Source organism: Paralichthys olivaceus, chromosome 7 (assembly GCF_024713975.1).
Source record: "Paralichthys olivaceus isolate ysfri-2021 chromosome 7, ASM2471397v2, whole genome shotgun sequence".
Lineage (NCBI taxonomy): Eukaryota > Metazoa > Chordata > Actinopteri > Pleuronectiformes > Paralichthyidae > Paralichthys > Paralichthys olivaceus.
The window spans coordinates 24,183,240-24,207,579 of NC_091099.1; the positions used below are offsets into that span (position 1 = coordinate 24,183,240).

Genomic DNA, 24,340 nt, shown 5'->3' on the forward strand with positions numbered 1-24,340 from the left:
TGAAGTGCACCAAACAGCTGGAGTCCTCTCTTAACTTATATTTTAGTTGCCCATCCTTCACCATCGTTGACCTTTTCACACTGTGCAGAAGGATTCCCTGTGGCGGAATGTGCCCACAACATGTAATTGGCATGTCAGACGTCATGCTTTTTTCATGAAAAATTCAAATTCTGCATTGAGGAAGTCTTTCCCAGGTAAGAAGTGGGGAGAGAACGCCGCTCCACTGCTTCATTTTATTTGTCACTCACAATGATGCAGTACCCATAATCCTCAACCGTCCAAAATAACTCAAAGATAATGGATCTTTTTTTTTTTTCCTCAAATACCTTTAACGTGATCACTTCTTCTGCCAAATCTCTTTCTGGCTCCTCCCCTCACGCAGCACCAGTAGGAGGATGTTCTCTTGTTCAGGCCAGATACTGAAAATAAAACCTTATTGTTCCATGAACATGTTAAATAAAGTAAGCCTCTAAGTCTCTCCCCCTTTCCTCCAACAGAGTTAGCTACGTTTTGCCCTTTTGCCCACCTATTCTCCTCATCGCCTTCAATTCTTCTCTCGGCCAAACACCTTCCTCTCTTTTTTTTCTATTTCCTTACAAACACTGATGCACCCACGTATGCACACTGCATATTTGTGTGTGCTCCCAATGTTCCCCCCACAAAGGAACTAATGGAACAATGCAGCCTCTGAGCACCACTAAATCACCTTAACTGTATGAATGTGAGGGAATGACGATCCTACGTTCTCTTTCTCCTCCGCCTCCAATAAGAGACTCAACTACTATAGAGGTTATTCCTATCTTTGATCAAGAGCGTGGTTTTTCAGTTCAAGCACATGACTTGTTGAATTTAAGTTCAGAATGTGCATTACTTTTCATCAAAACCCTGCCCTTGCACTAAAATCGCTCCTGTTTGCACTTAAATTTGCTCTGCTTCTGCTCAAACTGTGTGCTTGCACTCAGATATATTGTTGCTTGCAAGGACTTCTTGCGCTCCAGCTTTAGTCCTTCTCTGCACTGCACTGCTTTCTGTGCGCTCGTGAATCGTCTGCTCTTGGAATTTTTTGTGTTACAACCCTGTCAAAAGTCCCCAACCAATAGAATGCCAGATGTCGTTCATTTTAGTTCAGTGCGTCCTGTGCAGGCGTTTACTCTGAAGGGAAACAGAGTCACTTTACTCAAAAGTTTAGCAGATCACCAGCCAACATGCACCAGCAAAGTCAATAATTTCATAACTGGATTCAACTTTTAAGTTAATTGACGTTGCTTCCCTTCAGAGTAACCGCCCGCATGGATGCACTGAATTAACGCGAATGCGCCCGCAACGAGGCGGGGATCATATCGTCCATTTCATTGGTTTACCACTGGTCATGCGACACCTGGCATTCTATTTGGGGACTTTTATCAGGGTTGTAATACAAAAAAATCCAAGAGCAGAGGAGAAATCTAAGAGCAGACGATTCATGAGTGCACAGAAAGCAGCCCGAGTGCGGAGAAGGGCTGAAGCTGGAGCGCAGGAAATCTGTTGCGAGCAACAATATATCTGAGCGCAAGCACGCAGTTTGAGCAGAAGCAGAGCAAATTTAAGTGCAAACAGGAGCGATTTTAGTGCAAGGGCAGGGTTTTGATGAAAAGTAATGCACATTCTGAACTTAAATTCAACAAGTCATGTGCTTGAACTAAAAGACCACGCTCTTGATTAAAGATCTCCAATCACTGACAACACAGTGAGGGCCGATTACATCACTACTTGACACGCTTACATCTTTTTCTGCACGTATCAACACTTTTTCTCAGAGTTTGGGGATTCATGTGATTAAAAACAGGGGAAAGAATGATGAAGTGTTGAGTTTGGATTATCAGGGGCCTGAGAGCCTCTTTGATTCCACTTCTCCTCAACAGCAGCAGCACATTCTTCAGACAAGCTTTCCAGCACTGAGCAGCATATCCACATTTCGGTCAGACTGACACAGTAGCTGAAGTTGTGCTCTGTAGATCAGAGGGAATTAGACAGGGCAACTCCTTAATACTTTCTTACTGTTGCACATAGAGATGAAAGAAACTAAAATAAATAATCTTTTACAGGCCATAGGGCCAATTACTTGAAAACAGATTAATCACTTGACTCCATTTGTTGATATTAGTTAACATCCACTGCTCTTTTCCTACGTGTTTCATCAGAGATATTACATCATATAAACCCAGGCTTGTTGAGCTTGGCTTGCACTTTCAGTATGAAACATACAGTAAAACACTCGTACTGGACACTTTTTCTTGCTGACTTTTATTTGTTTAAACACTGAGGTCACGTTGATTTGTGTGACATCTGCTGTGGGGATGCTCTGGCAGTGACCCTCATCACAGTAGTGCACACACACACACACACACACACACACACACACACACACACACACACACACACACTCGTACTTCTATCTTAGTGAGGACACTCATTGGTATAACGCATTTACCAGCCCCTAACCCTAACGATCACAAATAAATGCCAAACCCTAGCCTCAACTTAATTCTAACCGAACCATTAAACCAAGTCTTAACCCTCAAACAACCCTTTGAAAAAGTGAGGACTGGACCCAATATCGTCACTTTCCAAAAATGTACTCACTCTGTAAAGGTCTATGTTCAAAATGGTGTGTCATGTCTCCATGTCACATTGTTACTACTTGCCTAACCCAAACCTCAACCTAACCTTAACCTTCCCCTAACCCAAACGTAAACCAAACGTTTCATTCTTCACATTCATGAGGAAAGATTTCCTAGTACTACATTCACTTCCATTGTACTAAGGTGGAGGCAGAAATGTCAGAGGTGAATTTTTCACAATCTGAACAAAAATAACCACAACCATCTGCATGGCAAGACACCACTGTATAGATGAGAAAGTGAGTTTACAATCACAAATAGGTGTAGGCACTGCAGCGCTTTATATATACAGTATATATACATATATATGGTCCCCTCGGGTAAAAAGGGGCTACAAGGATAATGTGGATGAATACAGATGCTGAACAAGTCCAAACACTTTGTCTTAATACTTAGTGACAGTACTTCGACTCGGTAAGTAATGACACGGGGTAACCTTCGGGGCGAAAATGAGCGCCACATCCCGCTTTGCTTTTTCAGCCGGCATATTACTCACTCAGGACGTTATTTTAGAGCATTAATGTCTTTCTGAGGTCCGATCGATCACCAAACTGACAGCTGAGTGGAGCGGTCGGCCATATTTACTGAAGCAACTGCCATTCCTACATGTGCTCTTAATAACAGAAACACGTGATGGGGGGCTGTCTTAGTGTCCAGGCTGCTTCACAGAGTTAACCAAAGTCATCTATAGTCGAGATTTTATTAGCATTAGCATTACCTTCACCCACTGATTACTACAGCCACAGGGGGATGTGAAAATATAGCTGTTATCCCATGCAGGGATATAACAGCTTCACTGGATATGTCAAAAGTAATTGGCCCCTTAAGCCGAAAAACAACTACATTCGATTTGAAGCAGGGATATACACACAGGTTTGAAACAAATATAAACTGACATTTTTCCGTGTTATTCAGCCAAATCTGTTTTTTTGGTTTTGTTTTTGGTCATCCAGAGTTCCTGCTTTCTATCAGTCTGGAATAATCAAATCCATCCACTGGTGCAAACACTTGGCAGAATTTCCACAGTGAAGATTTCACTCTGAGCAGGATTTTTGCCAAAAACAGTTCCACAAGCCTTCTCGCTACCATTTAAAGCATCAAACATTCATGACTATAAGTGGCTCTTTCTGCTTCCAGTTTTTTTCTCATACACAGCTCTCTATCTTGGAGCCAGTCTGAAGTGTGGGGGCCCTGCTCATACATGAGGTACGGCAGGGAAACAGCAGCTGGACAGCTGCAGCCAAACAGCAGCCGTTGCGGAGCAGCCAGATAACCTCAGGTTATAAACAGCGCTGGACTGTTCTTCAGCGGCAAGGCAGCTTATCAACCGAGGGTCAACATAAGGTTTGAACACGTGGCATCCTCGTCTCAGCTCTGTCCTGGATGAGAAGAGGTCTATGGCAGGTGTTGTAATCGTACTCACAGCCGACTCACTTCAGAGAAGAAGAAAACCAGGAAACAAATGCGCGCTCAGGATGCTGGCGAGAGTGTGAGAGGAATCTGAAATGTGGCAGACGGGAAGACAGTTTTCTGGGCCATGTACTTTTTTATTGCTTGGAAGCCTGTCCTTTTATATGTGTCCCTTTTCGCCAATGATGCAGAAAAGTAAATGTCATATTCCAAACGGCTCTCCATGGAAACTGATGGGGCTAAAAATAATGAAAAAATCCCACAGCCAAAACCTCTTCAAAAACAGATTTTTATAGAGGGAGATCTTTATGAAGCCACCATTAAATATTTCACTGCATGTCCCGAAAACTTGCAGGCGGCAGACATTTGTGCACTACAGCATGATGAAGCAAAATTACAGCCAAATCTTCTCACACTCCCAAACATATGATAGGTTCATATAAATGTATATTAAGATGTAACTTGAAAACTTTTGCTCACTTACTAAACAGCAGGCCTGAGGTCAGAATATGTAATGCTCTGGACTTGAGGCTCTCAGCACACTGACTTAATGTCCTGGGCTCGGTTCCACGGTTGACTTTTTTAAAAAGTGCAGGGTGGAAGGTCGGTCAGGCAACAATAATGGTTTCTTGACATGAAAACAAACTGATCATCAGATTTTCCCTCCAAAATATATGTGCAACACAAATAAAAACTCATACTGTATTTGCATAAAACTAATAACATCCCACACGACGGTTGTGGGAAATGACTTTCAGATTTTTCAGTCCAGCTTTTTTTTTTTTTTACTGTAAAACCCACAATTCAGTTTCCCATAAATGCTCCTCAGCCGTCTCAGGTGTGAGCTTGCCTTCCTCCTGCAGTATGATTCAAGCAAGGATCACTGATGAAGTGGATAAGATCAAAGCTGCAAGACAATATCTGCGCCGTCCAAGGAATTGACTCAATACCCTCTCTGTTTGTGGTGCATTGTCTGGAAGCACGGTGGGGTGACAAAAGCCAAACAAGTGTGCGGACATAGAGACGGAGGGGAGGTTTCTTCTGTTCGCCTCAATTACTTGAGTACACAGTCAGGCACAATCCATTGCTTGCATTGTGAGGGGATTACTGGCTGAATGGAATCGGGGAGGATTAGTCCTCATCTGGAATGAGACCATTCAATGGGATGACATGGTGTCCACTTCCATTTGGTTAGAAATGTCGGATTCTTCATTGGTTATCTGTGTAATCAGGAAGCTTGTTGAGATAGTTGACAGAGGTCGGCGACACAGGAACTTCATCGGATCATCCACATCAGGAGACTTAATGAGGCAATTTGCGCCGATGCCAAAAAATGTTCTCACTTGCTGAATCTGAAATGTTCTCTGTTGCCTCTAGTGGTAAGCAAAGTGTTCTGGATGGATCTGTCTCTGGTGTTTGCAGCACTGAAAATGGCCATTTTATTGTGGCACAGCAACATGGATTTAAAGCAACTATTAAAATGCCGTCTTTGAAATCTTGAATAAAATTTATAAATTTTGAGAAAAACAAGGAAACACATGCTTCTCTTGACTTTTATAAAATGCATTCTTCCAGTCACCACTATTCTATTAGTGCGGAGACAGACATCAGGACGAGTGGGTCGTCCACTAATCAGAAGGTCAATGGTTTGATCCCTGGCTCCTCCGGTCTGCTTTCCAAAGTGTTCTTAGGCAAGACACTGAACCCCAGATTGCCCCTGAATAATGTGTTGTAGAAAAATGAATGGGTAAATGTGACTTGTACTGCAAAGCCCTTTCAGTGGTCATAAGACTGGAAATGTTCTTTATAAATACAGTACACTGACCATTTACATCTAAAAAAAAAAACCCTGACCGAATATAACCAAAACCATCTGCATTGCTAATTACACCTCAATGCAAATTACCAAAACATATGTCATTTGTGTGAAGTGACCCTTTAAGGATGCTGGCTCTTTTGACTGTGCATAAGGCTGATGATGGAGGTGATGGTGGTTTCCTCTACATGAATTAGAGGGCTGGTGGTTCGTCCTCCCCACATGTCAAAGTCCTGAGAAAGAAACTGCCATTGATTCTTTTCTCCTGTTTAATTATCTTGTTAAAAACACTTTGGATTAACTCATAATTACAGAGTTAACAAACACTCTACAGAATGGACTGGTCAGATGTTTTTGCCCATGTGTTTTTTAACGCGTTGACTTTTTTATGTACTCGCTGCTACAGTTACTGAAGCTTGTGAAATATGAGGCTGAGGTAAGCTTTCATTTCTGCCTTTCTAGCGTCTAAAGCCACAGGCCTGCTGGGATCATTTGCTGCTCTACTGAACTTTGTGATTATGAGCGTTTCAAAGGGCCGGACTCAGACACTATGACCAGAGCTCAAAGGATCTAGAGCCAAGGAAATGAGAGTGATCTGGGGTCAAGGTGAGGCTGCTCCTCAGGATGGCAGTGAGCAGAATGGGAGATTGCTTTTGATACTTCATTTCTAGCACGAGGGCTGACAGATAAGCATCCACACGCCTCATTTCAGTATAAAGCAGGATATCACCATGTGGTGAAATAGAAGAGTGGGAGGCATGCCGCTGATTAGGAAATAGCTTGGGGGGGCCTTGACTCATAAGCTCGGCGGAGCAGAGCATCATGAACGGCTCCTGGCACTGCTGCACAGGAGAGCATTTAAGGAAACCAATCAGAGATGAATCTGTCTGCGGGACGGTGTGTCAGGAAAGTATCTCACTTTCAAGATGGTGTCAAAACAGAAAGACACAGTAAACACAGCCCGACAAGAAAAGGATAAATATTGTGTGTTATAAACTGTAATGGAAAACTTGCATATGAACTTTGCTTAACTCTTTCCTATGTCTGATCAATGCTCGTGTGCTGTGTTCAACAATAACTCATATAGAAACAGAATTGTGCTCGCATAAGAGGATCTGTCAGTAGCAAGAGCAGAGTGCTTCCTGTTTTAATTAGATTACAGGTGGTTTCAGTTTTTCATGCTATTACTTAGAAACAGTTATCTCTTATGTTCCCCTTTTACCTGACTGTATAAAACCTTCTTCTTTCCCTATTCAGGGTTGTTCCACTTTGAGCATTCGTGCTGACTGCGCAACCCTCTGCAGAGCTTTCTATTAAGACAACTCCAGTCTGGGAAACTTTATTTCACATCTCGAGATACATTATCACCACAAAACAGTGACATGTGGTATAGTATTTGCAGTATAGCAGTAGTATAGTAAATATTACTCTGTTTGAACCTCGCAGAGGTTGACGTCTTAAAACTTGTTGTAGAACAGGCATCTTTGTCTCCATCAGCATCCTCTCTTGACTAGCAGCACAGATGTAGTGGTACAAGGTCTAAAATGTTTCCTCTAGTTCGCCTCATGTTTGAATTTCATTAGAGGCCATAATTAGGTGGGGTTTGAACGTGTTTAGTTAACAAGGAGGTCAGGTAAAGGGCAGTCAATATTCTACCTACTATTACACCTCTTGAAGAGTTGCTACCAATGGTTTGTTTCGATAAATGTTTATTCTATTAGTCTATAAAGCATCAAAAATTGTGGAAAAAAGAAAAATCACTCCTGACAATCGTGTTGTCCCACTAACACCATTAACAGAATAGGTATTCACTATCCAGTGATATAAAAAGGATAAAAGCTTCAGAATCTCACATTTAAGAAACGGAACAAGTAACAAATTAGAAATAAACAGAAGTGAAACACAACAAGTTATGGTCGTTTGTCTGAGAAAGTGGTAAATATCAGCCACGGTCCAAATTTTACTGCATTAGGCTCCTGTTGGTTTTTGGTAATTTCCCAACCTGCTTATTGGAAGACAGCTTGCAGGCACTGACGGTTTGTATATTTACTGCTCAGCTCTTTATCTAGGGAACAAAGATAAGATGTGCATACAAAAGCCTGCATGCAAAAGGATTTACACACACACTTCCATCTCTCCAGCAAAACAAGAAAAGCAGACTCCTGGAGTAATGATTAACTCTGCAGATTCAAAACTAAACACACTTTGAGTGGATGTAAAATAAGGTTGGAAATGGCCAGTAAATACCTGCAGACATTGACCGGATACAACTGACGAGATCTTCAAACGATCTCGCTGCAGTCTTTGCATGACAGTTTTTATTCTGCTATTAAAGAACTATATCATGACTAAATCTGAAAGGTGATCCTGATTATCCATGGTAGCACACTTCAACCAGTAGTTACTTGTTTGGCATCGACTTCATGGTACAAAGGCAAAAGATCCAGTCCATGCTATTGTGCTTTGAGTTTCTTGATGTGCTGTGCAGCTGGATGTGGGTGCTGACCAACTCTCTCCTCACGCAAAGAGACCTGCCTGGACACGGCTGCCGGGTGACGCAACAGCCCACCTGAGAGAGGAGGAGTGGAGGGCACACAGCTGCCAGCTCTCACTGAAGAACACATCATTGAATGGGCAGTCTGACTGTGCTGAGTGAGGGCACGTGAACTGATCATCAAACTATTTAGGGCGAATTCGGGTAATTTGGGATATTTTTTGCAATTTTGACTTTGATTTTGACTGTGACATATTCTGATATCGGTTTTAAACATTAAATCCTTAAGATGTTTTCTAACCACATCAGATAATAATAATCTGGGATGAAGAAAATCTAAATCACATTGCTTTATGCATGTCAAGCTAATTATTATTAGTAATTTCTATGCAAGAAATTACTAAGAAAATGTTAATTCATTCTTTAATTTCATTAACATGTAAAAGTCATATTTTTTTATAAAGAACCCATATCTTAAATAAAGAATCTTTAAAATTAATTAAAAAAATTATATCAAAGGTGTATCACATTGTTTTTAAACCATTTAAAATTCCATCAACAGCAAGCAAAACCAATAGCAGATTATTCATTCAGTGGTATTGGGGTTACTCAGGGAACCAACAGGTGAGAAACCATCATCATCACTCATCCCACTAGGTGCGTCCGAGATGGATTCATAGTCTCACTCTGTCTGGTTTCAGGTTTCAGTCTTAAAATATTAACATATCTAATTTGACTAATTTTAAATTATTTGTTTATTTGACTATTTTAAACTAACTTACATGGACTTTTTAACTGGTTGTGGTCTCTCTCATTTTAATATTGCTGCCTCTTTGTGACCTACGACAGCAAATGAGACAATCCGGGAGAAAATGGGCTTCATCTATAAACTATCCTCAATTTCTGTGGATGCTTCAGACGAAACGATTTATTATAAAGTGGTCAAATAACAGTTATCAATGATACAGCAACAAATGATACATTAGCTCATCGCTATGCAACTTGCAAACAGCTGTGTGTCTTTTTTGCACTCCTTCCAAAGCAAATGCACATGCTGGCCAGACCAGGGGACGCTGGGACCACCACCGTCAATAGAGGCGCCAAAGTGAATGAAAACAACCAACATATTTCATTTCATTTAGAGTCCCACACTTTTCTGGCTGTTCCAGTGGGAGAAACACTGTGGACCTGTGTACAAGACTCCTCTGTATTGTAAACTCAGATGCAACAAGAGGCAGACTGTGATCATTTGGTGATTATAATCAAGTGGATTTAATTTGCTCTTATTTTGTGTTTTTACAGCACCACTAACCAGTCAAGATTCAGGAAATGCAGTCACATCTTCACTCTTCCGCTCCTGACATTAAGTGTTTTTGCAGAACAATATGATGTCACGGTGATGTCATCATCTCATCATTTTTCCTATGAAACATCTGTGGACTTTGTGACAAATTTGAAGATAATCCTCTGAGCTGCATAATCTTAGATTTCACATTTACGAACGTCAGAACATTTCACATAAAAGTTAGAAGGTAATCTGACATTTGTGTGAAGTGACTCTCCTTTCTGATGAATTTTCCTTTGTCGCAGTCAAATATTTCAAAAGAACCCACGCACGCACACACACACGCGTGCACGCACACACACGCGCACACACATAAATAACCAAGGCTTATGAAGAGGGACAGGACAGGACAGGAACATAATATTTTCCTTCTTCTGTTTATTCACGTTCGTGGTGGAAGACCCGCCTGTCAGCTACGTGCATTGCTGTTCAGTGCACCCGGCTTAGCAAGGGCACGAACACGCTTAGGCATGTGTAACAAAATCTATGACATCTGGGGTAAAACAAAACAAAAACACCCTGTAAAGGGTAGTGGTGCCGATTCTCATCACATATACATAGAGATAACAATGTAAATAATGCATAAATCAGGGGCTTTTACTATACCTCTCAAAAACACACTTCTTTACATGAAGATTCGTAATTTCTGAAGTGAAAAGTTTCTAAAAAATCATATGTGACAAAGTTTCGTAAAACTAATCTTTTTCTTTGCGACCATTCAATTATTTTTACAGGTTTTTTGTCACGTACTGTTTTATGTACTTTTTTCTACATACTGTAATCTTACTTCTGTCTACTTTATAAATACCTATCTGTATGTCCTGGGAGTGACATGGAAAATAGTTGATAGGCAGTGGAGAAAGCAGTATTTTTCCACTGAGAGGTAATGTGTTTTCATGCTGCCAATAGTGCTAAGTGATTATATCCTGTATTTTATCATGCAAGCTCCAACTGGGTCATGAAGTTGATTAGCTAATGTTGAGACACGACATTCAGAACGAGATGAGAAGGTCACAGGGCCAAAACAAAAACATAAAAGTGGCGTCTGATAATCCATCTCACAAATCTTTGTTAGATTGGCTCCGCAGCACCTTTATAAACCAGGTCGTTATAGAAAACTACTCCATGTCGATGGCAAAGATTTTACATGCAGAAGCGCCAGCAGAGCACAGGGAGAGTTCAAGCGAACAAATACCAGCTCAGTGATGGCATGAGCAGGCTCGGGCATGTGACACTCATACACCATGACTTCTACAGCAGAACCCACTGAATCATCACCACCCTACCTAGAGACAATCAGTACATCGTTTGTCTGACTGCTGTGGGTCGAGTCATCTGAAACTGTCATGTGGGAAAACTACAGGGAAAATATCAGGGGCTGCGGACTGATCGATCAGTTATCAAGTCCAGCAGGACGACTACTGGTTGTAGAATTTAACACTTCAGTTTTACAATAGCTGCTGCAAACGGCTTCACACTCAGATACTATACAACTATGTAACATTTCATATGAGGGTTTCATGTTCAAACTCACAGTGAAATGTAGATTAGAAGCAGATGTAGTGAGATTGAAGAAAAGACAGTTTGTTCCTGTGTGGTATTTTCTGGAAATGATAACTGGTCTCATGTTTTTATCATGCTGACTATCTCTTGTCTTTTTACTATCTTTCTGTTTCTCTCCTCCTCGTAAAGGTCCAGTGTGTAAGATTTAGGTGAAAGGGATCTATTGACAGAAATTTAATGTAGAATAATCCTCATGATGTTTTCACTAGTTTGTTTCATCTAAATTGTATGAATTGTAGTTTTCTTTACCCCAGAAAAGGCCCTTTATATTTAAATACTTTATATTTACATTGAGGGGACCCTCTCTACGGAGGACGCCATGTTTTTTACATTAGTCCAGACTGGACAAACTTAACACCTTTTGAGTTTTTATGACAATTAAAGCTACCACAGGTTCTTTTTCATGTTTGGAAGGAGAGGGTGAGGTGAGGGGTGTTCAGCCGCAACATGCAACTTTTTTCACAGAAATCTGAAGCTATATCCCCTTTAGACCTTTAGGAAAAGTTAAGTTGATTAAAATTAGAACTCAAGAAGCAGATAAGCAGGCACTGTAAATCAGCATGGGGTTATTGTGTAAAATGTTTTTTTTAATTCAAATTAACTCCCACAAATAAAAAAGTCCTAACTTGTTTTGTGACAGAACGCTGGCGGGAGCATGAAGTCTTCTGTAAACAAACTGGCACCTCTCTTTTGTCAAACTGTTTTATGTAAGCGGCCCAGAATTGAACCCAGAGGGCTTTACAGTCTGCACCCGCCATCATCAGACCCTCACTTTGAAAACAGGAAAACAAAAATCCTTCCATCTAGAAAAAAGGGAGACAACTCAGATGTACAGATTCACAGATAGACGGAAGATGACTGAACAAGCAGTAGTTGTTTTCTTCTTCTACTCCTCCTTCTACGTCTGACGCACAAATGAAATGTTACTGCATCTCTTCCAGTTGCCAACAACTGACAGGCACAGGCTGATTTATAGTACATTAAAAGTCAAATAACTGGATCTCCTCTATTTCATAATCCATCATTAGGCATTCCTTGAGAGAGTAACGTTGAATCAAAGGGCCTCTGTTGCTGCTTTTTTCAAAGCCAGCATTTAAAGTGTGTTCATTAAAATGGACTGGCTAATTAAAATGACTGTCGGTCAAAAGCGTCTCCCGCCTGGAATTATATTAGGCGCACTATAATCAATCAGGCCGAAGATTCAATTTAAAAGCAATCAGCATTTGGTGGGTTCTCGCGAATCAATGGTAATCCGATGATAATTTTGACCTCGAATGTGGCTGTTCTTTATTTTTAGTCTCAAATGTCGCTGCACCCGCTATAGACTTGGGAATAGATGCCAGGCATGCTGGGGATGCACCAAATCCTGCTGTGTCTTTACATTCTACTATACCCAGAAAAATGACCTTACATGTCTTTTTTTAAAGCAACGCTGTCAGGCAGCAGAAACACTCTGGGCTTTGGATCAATAGTTTTTTGACAAATCTGAAATGCAGAGAATGTCTGTTAATCACATTCAGTCTTTTCTCTGTTCAAGCTTTGGCATCATGCTTACAAACGATGAGAGTCACAGTATGAGAGTGGCCATTTAAAGCTAGGGTTGGTAATCCTTGAAAGGCTAACAAGTTTAGGCAGGCTACACTTAAAAAATATGCAGCGGATAAATCCCACACCCTCCAATCTGCCTTCCCGTCAAAGCTATGCCCCGAAAAACACATGAACGCATGCAACTGCCCATTTGTCCTTTTTGACTGAGCTGCTGGAGAAAAAAAACTAATTTAATAATTGTTTTATTATGTATCAGTACAATACCATTTTAATATCATACAATACTTTTGATTCATCCTAGAATTTGCACACATTTCCCCCAAAATGATTTAAAAAAAGACCAACATTTCGTGTCAGTCCATCTGCTACACACAATGTAAGACAGGACGTGCACAGCCAGGACATCAGGGATATAGTGACCAGAACGATACAGATGCATGATCTCACACCATCATCGACGTGATGTCACTTTGTGTGTGAAGAGCGACAGAGTCGAGCAGACATGCACGACACTGCATCAATGCAGAGACCGAACATAATCAATTCATGTTTTCCCCTATGTTTATTGTCTTAGCGATGTCCTGCTGCTGCATAATTTGAACCACCGCTGCTTCAGGACAGACGCTCATTAAAGGTCCGGTCGTTCTGTGTCAGAGTCTGTTTCCTCCTCACTCCTCTGACCTGCTCTCACATTTCATTTTAACAACAAACACCAGCACTGATCACAAGAACACTTACAGGACTGATGTTTACTTTGTGTTTGTTTGATTCTCTAGAGTTCATGGGACAAGAGAATTACATGACCCGTACAGTCAGGACATCAGGGTTAAAGTGACAGAACATCACTGATTAATAAATAAATGTATGTGGTTATCATGTGTGAAGAGTAACAGACGAGCGGACACACACACACACACACATTCCTGCAGTCAGAAGTTCCTCACCGCAGATTATGACGCATCGTCCTTTTAAGCCTTAGGTGCAGCACACAAGTCTAAACTGAATGAATGTCAAATCAGTCTGGAGAGCACTGACCAACTTCATAGACTAACCTTATTTTGTAAATTTCGGCACAATTGTAATAACAGCTAAAGTCTGTAATACTTCTTAATAAAAATAAATTATAAACGTGCAGTAATATAGAAAATAGATGCACACCTCTGAAATGAAGCCGACTTTTCTGTGCCTCGCTCGCTAACTTCTGACTAACGTCTCTGCTTCAGTGGTGTATGTCTCTCCAGCTGAAGACTGGGTCACGTGCAGTGAGAGCACATGCAGGGTTCACACAGTCGCTAAGGGACAGACAACTACCACAGGTTTCTCTTTTTGACAAATGTATCTATTGGTGGCTAACGGCATGTTAAGAGGATTTGGACAGTGTTTAAGAATTTCCTTTTGACATTTGATATCTGCTCAAATCAAATACATAGTCAATTAACTTTCTGGGAAGCACAGTGGTGATCAACAACAATATAAAAATGTTTTAAACTGATACCAAAAAAAGTAGCTTGATTAAAAAAAACTCTCAAAAGTCATTGTGCTAAACACCTCATCATGAAAAACGAATGCTTTCATTAATTTCAGGGTGTAACTGAGAGCAGCCTGAGGACAGAAACAGCCCTGCAGAGACAATACGAACAACAGATTTGCACCATCGCTCAGACAGCTGAGAACAGAGGCACTCTTCATTACGACGTTTATCAAATCCTGCTGCCTGAAGTGGAGTGAGGAGGCATGTCTGCGCTGACAGCCGCCTCTTAAAATCTTCAAACATACACTTACGCTGAGCTTTCAAGCTCATCCACTGACAGAGCAAATGACAAAATGGAACCTCCTGCGTGCTGAAGTCTGCCTCATCTGAAAATATACAACTTTTATGGTTATATGGCCACGTCTATCTCTCCCAATCCTCATGATAACACAGAGTCTATCCGCCATATGCTACTGATACAAGTCATAAAACTATTAAGCAGTGTTATGATTAGTGCGTTCAACTCTCAAAGCTTCTAATGAGCAGTTGTTCAATGGTTGTTTTTCTAACCTGCCAGCCGAGGACAAGATGTAACAACTAAGACTGCTTGCAATAAAAAGAGAAATTGGGAAACGGCTCCCAAGCTGCAGTTGAGATAAAAGCCCTTTTGGCTGCAGCGATTCGGCACTTGACCTGCTGCGTCTGCGTGTTTGCAGATGGAAGGATGGAAAAAGAAAAACATTATGGAGGGGAGCAGATTTTTTTGGGGGGTGGGGGGTTTGTCTCTGCTGATGCCTGCAGAGAAAATAAATCTGTGTTGTGGTTTTGGGACAATCCAAGTGTGGACAGTCATGCAGCTGTGAGTGAACGAGGTCAGCATATCTGTAAATCACACTGTTTGCAGATATATCAAAATGTGATGCTGGAGTTAGAAATATAAAGTTCTGAATCTTAACTATAGAGACACAGATGCTTCTTCACCTCCAGCAGAACGGACATAACTGTCATAACTCTGACCCATAATCAAGTGAGTTACCAGGAAAGAATGTCTAACGAAGGAACAGTACATTCTCAACACGACAGTCACTGTCATGAGATGGAGGTGAAGGAGCGTTTTGCACAGTTGATGTGCAGCAGGGTGATTTCTGCTTTGATTCCCGTGCACAGTAGCTCAACAGGCTCTGTGTGCGAGTTATGAGTTTACAGAGGACGACTGCTTCTGACATTTGCACATTCCAAAGCACCACAAAATTTGCTCACTGTTAAGTGTTATATCACAGCAAATGCTTCACATCTGTTCATCAAAGACGCCAGAACCCAGAGGCTGTGGTTTGTTCTGTGGTCATCCAACGCGGAACTGTTTTCCCTCTTTCTTTCCTCCTCATATTTCCTGACAAAATAAGTGTTGCATTTGTGCACTGAGATGTGTGGAGGTGAGAAAGGTTTTTCGTATGTAATGCATCACTGTGTGAACAGGCCATGGGTTAGACCTCAGACTTCTGTAAAATGACCTCATGATACAATCTGATCAACATCTGACACTTCAGAAAGTCGATAGCTCGACATCGACGCAGCAAAAAGCTTCTTGGCGTTACTGATGTGACTTCCACTTTCCCACAGGTGCTGGTAACAGGTGGAAGTCGAGGGGAGTGGGAAGGAGGTCTCGCCAGCGTGGCAGGCTGCCACAGTGGGTCGGGCGGATCATCTTCCGCCCAGCTGCTGATGCCCTGTTATCCCCGAGCCATTCATCACGGCTCGCTGAGAGTCAGATATGTGCTGCCCCTCGAACGCCGCGGCTCCAAACATTCCTCACTGTCCCCAGTGGATCTCCACTGCTGATAGCAGTAAGGGCCATGCTGATGTACCCAAACATCCACTTCTGCATGTATTTATTAAGCTGGTTTGAATCTGTTGTAAGAGCTTAGCCACCGGTCACTCTTCACGTGTGTCTGTATAAGCTCTCCACTGCAGGTTGTGCCTTATCGCCAAACTTAAAGGACCGATATGTTTGCAGGTTAGAGCTCCTCAAACACACAGCATTTACACTTTTGCCAACCAATTTGGAATGCATGCTATACAGTTTTAGATTTGTATAATCTTTGCAAAGCCAGTGGTTTCTAGTTCAGTAAGAAAATTAGAAAAGCCTGGCACTCAGTGAGAATATACCACCGCCAAGTTTATGTTATGCAAGTCATCACTGTGAACATCACATCACGCATTAATGTTGTTGATTCTCATTACTGCAGTGTGATTGGACTAATGTCTTCAAATCTCCATTTACCCTCAAACATCAATCAAACTTTAATATAAGTTGAAGGTACCCTCTGGAGTTTTTGAAGAGGAGAGCGATGGAGAAATGTTTTACTCGACCGATCCTTGTTTATTTCGTATCTGGTAGTATGAATTCCACTTATGGATGTGTAGTGGAGGTATGCACCAGGAAAGAAAACTAATCATGATCGATATGGAGAGGCACAATAGTGGATACTCAACCCAAGCATGTTGGATTGTGGGCACAAAAACTTAAAATGATATCTGGGCTTGGGTGGAGTTTTTTTTACAGTGCATGTGCCATTCATCCGTGAAAACTTTGGACTGGGCTTCGACAAAGAATGCAAACTGTCCGTTGGTTTCTGATCAGACTCGGTTAGTTTTTCTCTTGGGCTTGCTTGAGTTTTGACAGAAAATGGTGACCGGAGCCACTCAGATGCACAATGCAACTTTCAAAATATTCAAAGAAAATGTAGGTTTTCAAATGTTTTACATGAAAGTCAGTGTATTAAACACTTTTTTGGGGGCCTTGAGGATACAAACAGTGGAAATGAAAACTGAACACAAAAATAACTGTTGTAGTTCACAAGAAAACATCTGTAAGCAGACCTGATGTTCACTATAATGGGTATTTTTTATACAATACAAAACTGAATGGAAAGCTATGGACGTTTGTAGTAAAATAAAAATAAAATTAACTGAACTATCCAAAAGCACCTTAGTTTGTCCAATGGTAAGCTGTGAGGCAGTGTGTCCACAATGTGTAATACATACTATAAAATATGCAAAACCACTGGTACAACCAATGTAACATTTCTTTCTACCCACAGTGCTATGGAGCACGGTTGTGGCTTGCAATAAATGTTTCCGCTCTGGAAGCACATGCAGCAATGTGTAAAGTACAATACAATACAGAAAAAGTATCCTGCATAGTGACACACACACACACTGTTTTGACTGATGTCTTCCTCAGGAGTGCACTGGGTGTTTGCATACGACTCTAGTGTTACTCCTGTGTATGCTTTCCCTTTGACAGGCAATCCAGTGTATAATATGTCCAGGAGACGATGGTAATCCACTGGCTGACTGGTGATATACTGTAGTGACTGATGCTGAGCTTATGTAAAGATGAAGTCACAGAGAGGGAAGCACTAGTGCACGTATTGACAGAACCTTGGACAGGCTGGTCTGCAGTTAAATTCATGTCACTATTGATCGGGTGATTCAGCCGATTGATTGGGTCAATGTTGATGGATTGGAGGGGAGTGTGCGAGTCACCAGGTAACAACTGGCTTACAGCAGCATGCAGAGGGGGACTCACAGTGCAATGCAAATGAATTGACGCATCAGTACAAGGATAAACAGCTGATTTTTAGCTAAAGTTTGAGTGTGTTTACCTCTGCATCATGGCAGTGAAGGGATTGCAGCTCCATTATATAATAAGCCCCTTGTTTTAGAGGGGATACAATGTATTAAACTAGACCTCAGGAGCGCATATACAAGGCCACATACAGTCCCCTTAAGATCAATTGAGCCGTACAAAATTACACACACACTCGTGGAAATCCCCCTAAACGTGCCTGATTTCTTTCATCAAGATCTATGGAACATTCACAGGGAAATCAGTGAAATCTCAAAAAAATAGCCTATTTCAATGTGAAAAAGTAAAAACGAAATTTCTTGATTCAACTGACCCATACCACATCCTTCAACCGCGGATGATGGTAATCCTTCCTGTAGATTTTGCGTTATCTTTGTTACTCTGTGATTGTTTCCAGGTATCTTCTCTTCAGTCAGTGACACACATGATCACTTAGACTGAGGTCAGATAACTGAATTGGCTCGTGAAGAACATTTAAATGTTTGTCCGTAAAAATGTCTTGGTTTCCCGACATTTTGTCCTAAATCTGTCTCAGCATTTAAAAACTGTCTATGACTTCTACAATGTTCACCCAGAGCAGATGTGAATGACTTGAAATAAAAGCTGAGAGTCAGCACTTTAACCTCACAGTCATCATGTCATTTAAATTCCAATATGATGGAGTACAGAGCCATAACAATGAGAAATGTCTTGTTCACTGTGTAGATCCAGTAATAAATCCATAACCATAAAAGAGGTTTTCAAAGAGGGCATGGTAAAATAACATGTTCCTGTGAGGCAGTCATGCATGTAAGATACTAACTAGAAGGTTCAGAGGTCAGGGGAACAAGTTAGGAGGAGGTCATGCTTCAGTGTCTTGCTCAAGGACACTTCAACAAGGACACAGTAGACTCAGTGACTGGCTGGACCTTAGACCACCCAGTCAGAGACAGCAAACAAACCAACCTGAGCAGAGTTCTGTGGCTGTACAGGATAAAAACAGACGAGACTAAAAGATCGCGATGATGCTCGGACGAGGATTGCTGATCTGCCACTAATTCACTTCATGTTAGATGCATTGTTAATAAGTGCATAACTTGAATGACATTATATACACATACAGCAGAAGCCATTGTACAGTTTGCTAATACACAAAACAGCAGTCACTCCAGTTTATTCACCCTCAAACTGAATCAATAAAATGTGGACTCATTCAGTGTGCAATGAGACATTTTAAACCAGCTAAGCCCCATTTTTGAAATAGTTTGGTTATTTTTTGCTATAAAATGTATGAAAATCACAAAACATTGGAGTAGAAAAATAGAGAAGTGAAGGAAAAAGGTCTTCTTTTCATCTTTCTGGGTTTGGGAGTTCAATGCATGTTTTGACAGTTGAGAAAAGAACTAAATTTGCATTTCTCTCGAAAAAACAAATGCAAAGTGGGAGTTCTACAATGGCTTCCCCTGCACATTCACCCCCAGCCCCCAGCCAGCCCCCACCCAGCTCTTACCACATTGTAGCAGGACCGCTTGTCAGATCCAGTGAAGTGATAGGGGTCTACGGTGTTGCACTTCTGCATGTACATCTTGAACATAGTGTTGATGTGTTTCAGGGAGATGATGCAAACGGCTGAGTTTGGAGTCGGCTCTGGAGAGTTTGGTTTTCCTCGTGCGAAGGCAGCAAACAGAACGTCTTCGCCCTCTTCCACTTTCAGCTGCTTCTGTAGTTCAACGTCATTGCCCACCTTGGTGACGTGAGCTGCCTGCAGGATGTTGAATACCTTCACATCTTCCGGGGAGCGTCGCCGCCTCTTATCGGTGCTGATGCATTCGAGGGGCATCTCCACATAGCGGCGGATCGCGAGATCTGAGGAGCACATGCGGACAATGCGTGTGTGGTAGGCCTGAGAGTCCCTGCTCACCCGCTGCACAGTCAGGAAATAGGCGAAAGGTCCACTGTGGAACGAGTAAACGTAGCGCAAGTAGTAGTTTCCAAGCAGAGACGGAATCAGGTCCATGTATGAGTGGTTAGAGAAGAAGGTGAAGCCATTTTGGCTTGTCTTCATCTTCCGCAGAGAAATGGTGTGGGGATGTATTGCACTGCCAGGTACTTTTTCTAAGCCAGGGATCTCAGAGTTCCCAACAAAAAACTTGATGACGTTGCTCTCCACATTGAGCACCTGAGAGCCTGAAGGGCTGACCACAACGTCCGAGTCGCTGGGTTGACCCTTGCCTTGCCTCACCTTGTCAGCAAAGCAGTAGACCTGTTCGTCTACAGTTTTAGGGATGTCATCATCCAGGACATGACGACGGCAAACTCCATTGTCTGCAGAGCCGCAGCTGTACAAACCTTTGTCGTAAATGTTCTCCACCACCAAGGCGATGTTGTGGTTGTCCACCCTGCCGTTGGTCTCTGTGCCGGTCAGTTTGTGGCCGCATGTCTCATTGGCAAGCAGTGGCCCAGTGTGGTACTCCGAGAGCTTGGTGAGGTTTGGGGCCAGGGCATAGATTCGGTTCACAGCCCCGACGTAGATGATCCCATCCAGCATCACCATGTTCTGGATGGGGAAGTCTGCAGTGAAAGTTGGGAGCTCATAGCTGACTGAGAGGTTGAGTTTGTTGGTGTCTGATGATTTATCACACTGGCCCTGTGTGCTGGGGCACAGGGCCCACAGCAGCATGACAGCATGAAGCAAGCTGCGATTCATCCTGTTCCAGAAATAAGAGACATGAGAAATGAGTTGGTAAAGCATCCCAGCTAGAACACAAAGACCTCAAAACATTCATCAGAGATATCTCTTAATAGGTGGCCTCAATTGTTCTGGAGTGGGAATGTGAGAAAAAAGAGTGAATCGGGAAGACTGAAAAGAAACAAGAGGGGCATCAATATCCCCTTTTATGCTCCTGAATAGAACTGTGTCAGCGTGTAAAACCAGGGTTTACTCACTATACCACAAGCAGTGAAACCAGTCATACTGAATTAACTGCAGTCTGTGTGGTGACACACGCCTTTTATATCATGCTCCTAATCATCAGCGCTTTTGCATCTGAATCCACTGACCCGAGAAAAACCAAGCAGGCAGACTTGGGTGAGTACTTGTGTGGTGCTCAGCTCTGGCCGAGTGACCACTGCAGAAGGCAGAGCAGTGAATCACCCGGGGAGCAGCCCGCTCTGCAGGGCGACGCAACCCTGGGCCCTAAGTTTAGACAGCAAAAGCCCAAGGGAGCGGAGATAAACTCAATTAAAACAAAAGAGGTGGGAGGGAGAAGGATAAGGGGGACCGTCCCGCGAAATGATAAATAACCACAGCCACTAAATGGCAATCCACTGGGAGATGCTTTTAGTGGAGAGGGTGTGAGGGAGAGGGGGAGAGGGGGAGAGCAACACCAAAGCATTTGCAAAATGTGCATTTGCATGCTCTCTATCTGGATGTGGTTTTAACACAACCCTCAAACTAAATATGGAACCAAAACAATGAAAACCATGCAGCAGAGCCGACTTGATTTTACACTCATACCCACCGGGTTAGTATTTTCACTGATTAATGAGTGACGTCTCACTGCTGGCAGCTCATTTGTTTCATAAGTCTCAGGGAGACAGCTGAGTTTGTCATACCACCACATAATATCCAGAGGAGGAGGTAAAGACAGACCAGTAGATAAACTCCTGTTAAAGTTTGGAGCACAACATATCACGATAACACAAGAGGGTAAAAGTAGAAAGTAAAGATAAATAGAGTGGTACAGTATTAGAAGGCACTTTGGTTTATTAAGGGGTTGAGATGAGTATAAGGTTGTTTTTCTCACATTATGAGGATATGGGGGGGGGGGCATTATTGCGCACCTGCACCAAACACAACGGCTGCTCTCACAAAAAGGACAAAAGACGATGGCAAACTGTGCAACTGTTTTGAATTTGAGAGGAAAGTGACTCATGACGAAGAGTCACAGAAAACACACACATGGGAAGTTGGTAACATGGTGTGAGGAGCCAGCAACAACATTGGAGACCAGGCTGCCTGTGATTAAAACTTCTCTCAATCAGGGGAGAAGTTGTAGAGTCAGTGAACATCTCTGGAAATAAATAAAAACAATGAAGAGTCGAGAAACTAGAAGATGAAGAACTCACCTGTTAGCGAGCAGCAGAGATGTGTGTCCCCTTGGTTTAAATCATATTCCACTGGGACTTTTTTGACTTTCACATCAAGTCCGAACTAATCGCTGGGAGATGTTTCCCTCTACTCCTCTATATTCTGGAATAACTCAGAGAAAAACACTCCTGTTGGCAATATTTTAAAACTAAGTCTGACTCAGTTTGTTTACCAAATCTTCTCCGTTGTTCTCCAGCTGAACTCAGTGAGGAGCCCCTCAGACTGAATGAACGCATCCAGCAGAAACACGCTGCGCGCCGTCTCTCTGCTCCTCTGGCTGTGCGTAAAAGCTCCGCCTCCGCCTCCTCCTCCTTCTCCTCCTCCTCTCCAAACTGCGTGACGCGTCCAGGTGCTGCCACGCCGGGGCTCTTCATCCCGTGGAGCTCAGGTGAGACAGGAAAAACCGAGAGAACAATAAATTATGAGCTCTCCTCAGTATTATGATGTAGCGCAAAACCACCAATTACAACTGGATCCGTTCCATCATCAGCCAGACACTTACTGATGAGTGCTTCCTGTCATTGTTACGCATTCTGATAACTTCATACAACTTTAATCAGTGTGTATCTTTTCAAGTCTCATATCTAAATGGAATAAAGAGGAGAAAAATCCTTATGACTCAACAGGAATTAATGATAAACCGTTTTGAGGGAATTGTCCAACATTATTTTCTCTAAAGCAATTATTTTAAACAAATTAAATTCAGAAAACTTTATTATTCAAAGATTCAAGGAAATGTTTTGTAATATATACAAATACAAGGTATCTATCTATATATATATATATCTATATATCTATATATACATATCCATCCATGTAACCCTGCAACTATAAGACAAGGTTAAACAAACAGGTCACATGTCGAGGAAACTTCTGTCTTTCTTTCTCCAGCACCTGACTCTCCTCTACCACCTTGGTGAGTCAGGTTGTCATGTTAAAGGAGTCACTCAGGCATAAATAATGATCTAAGTTATAAAGGCTAAACTGTGTGTGCGTGTGCGTGTGTGTGTGTGTGTGTGTGTGCCTCAGCCATGAATCACAGCGGGCAACACAAAAATTCCTTTGTCCCACTTCCTGAAAGGAGGGCATGGAATGGAGACTGGAAACCCTGATAACAGTGTGGATGTAGAAGTAATAGGTGCAGAGCTGATGACATGTACACATGGACATGTGAGGGTTTTAATTTAACAGACACAGGGGACAAGTGTTCAAGTTTTGACACCACTGATTGGATTAACTAAAAACTCTAGTGTCCTCTTGTTTGAGGATGTCATATCAGTGAGGTTGCTGCAGATCAACAGTTACCTCTGTGCTCCTCATTTTTAAATTCATCGGCCTTTCACCTGCCAACTCCCTGGTTTCCCAAAGGAAAACACTGTCCCCTCTGACGTCCCACCAGAGAGCCCTTAAACTGTCACTGTGCACTTTACTTCACCTTGATGGATTACTGCAGAGGAATTTGAGTAACCAAAAACTCTATTCTATTTCAGCTTAACTGCACAATGATAAATACAGAATCCAGAGGTTGACTTCCCTAACACACCCTCCAGCCCAATTTTCTTTACGATGCACTTGAAGTGCATAACAGTGACATCACAGAGCAGTGGAACTCATCACCCCTGTTAGGGTATTTTTGTACCAATGCTACACACACACCGACACAATCTGAACGAGCAAAACATATTTTTTGGTTTTTTGGGATCGTGGACAAACAATCAACCTCAAACTAACATGCTCACGAACTTCAAGCATATGTTTCCCAAGCTGCCACTTCTCATGAATCCTGTTTCTCCTGCATCTATGAGAAGAAGATGTTTCACAACTCACTCCTCTTCTCACTGTTTGTGAGGGGAGTTGTTTTTTCCCTACCTCGGGCCATTTTCTGTCTCAGTTGCCAAGGGGTGTGTCTGACAGGGTGTGTGTGTGTCTGCATGTGTCTGACTCTATACCCGAGGGGTGTGTCTGTGTGGCTCCTGTGGTGGTGAACTCTGCTTTGGCTCAGGCCCTACTGTTGGCAGGGCGGCAGGAGAAGAGGAGGAGGAAAGAAGAAGAAGAAAAAAGGAAAAGGTTGCAGCGGTGGTGAACATCTCACCACTGGTATGACCGATGTGGAAACCTCAGTGTGTGACACAAACCTTTGGAATGATTTGGAATAACAACACCTGCAACACAACCACAAGGCACTTTATGTTTTCTGTGCATTCTTCCTCTTCATGTGCTCCAGGGTGCACAGTAGCTGGGACAAAGAGGAA

General features: G+C 42.2%; 1 protein-coding gene across 1 annotated transcript in view; it reads right to left on the reverse strand.

The window, feature by feature from the left end:
- Positions 1 to 22,325, reverse strand: part of met (MET proto-oncogene, receptor tyrosine kinase) — a 73,937-nt gene extending 51,612 nt beyond the window's left edge. The window contains exons 1-2 of the mRNA XM_020079462.2: positions 22,067 to 22,325; positions 19,449 to 20,646 (exon numbers count right to left, since the gene is read on the reverse strand). Coding sequence (XP_019935021.2) covers positions 19,449 to 20,645 — 1,197 coding nt within the window. The 5' untranslated portion in view covers position 20,646; positions 22,067 to 22,325. The remainder of the gene's footprint in view (positions 1 to 19,448; positions 20,647 to 22,066) is intronic.
- Positions 22,326 to 24,340: the final 2,015 nt, after the last annotated feature.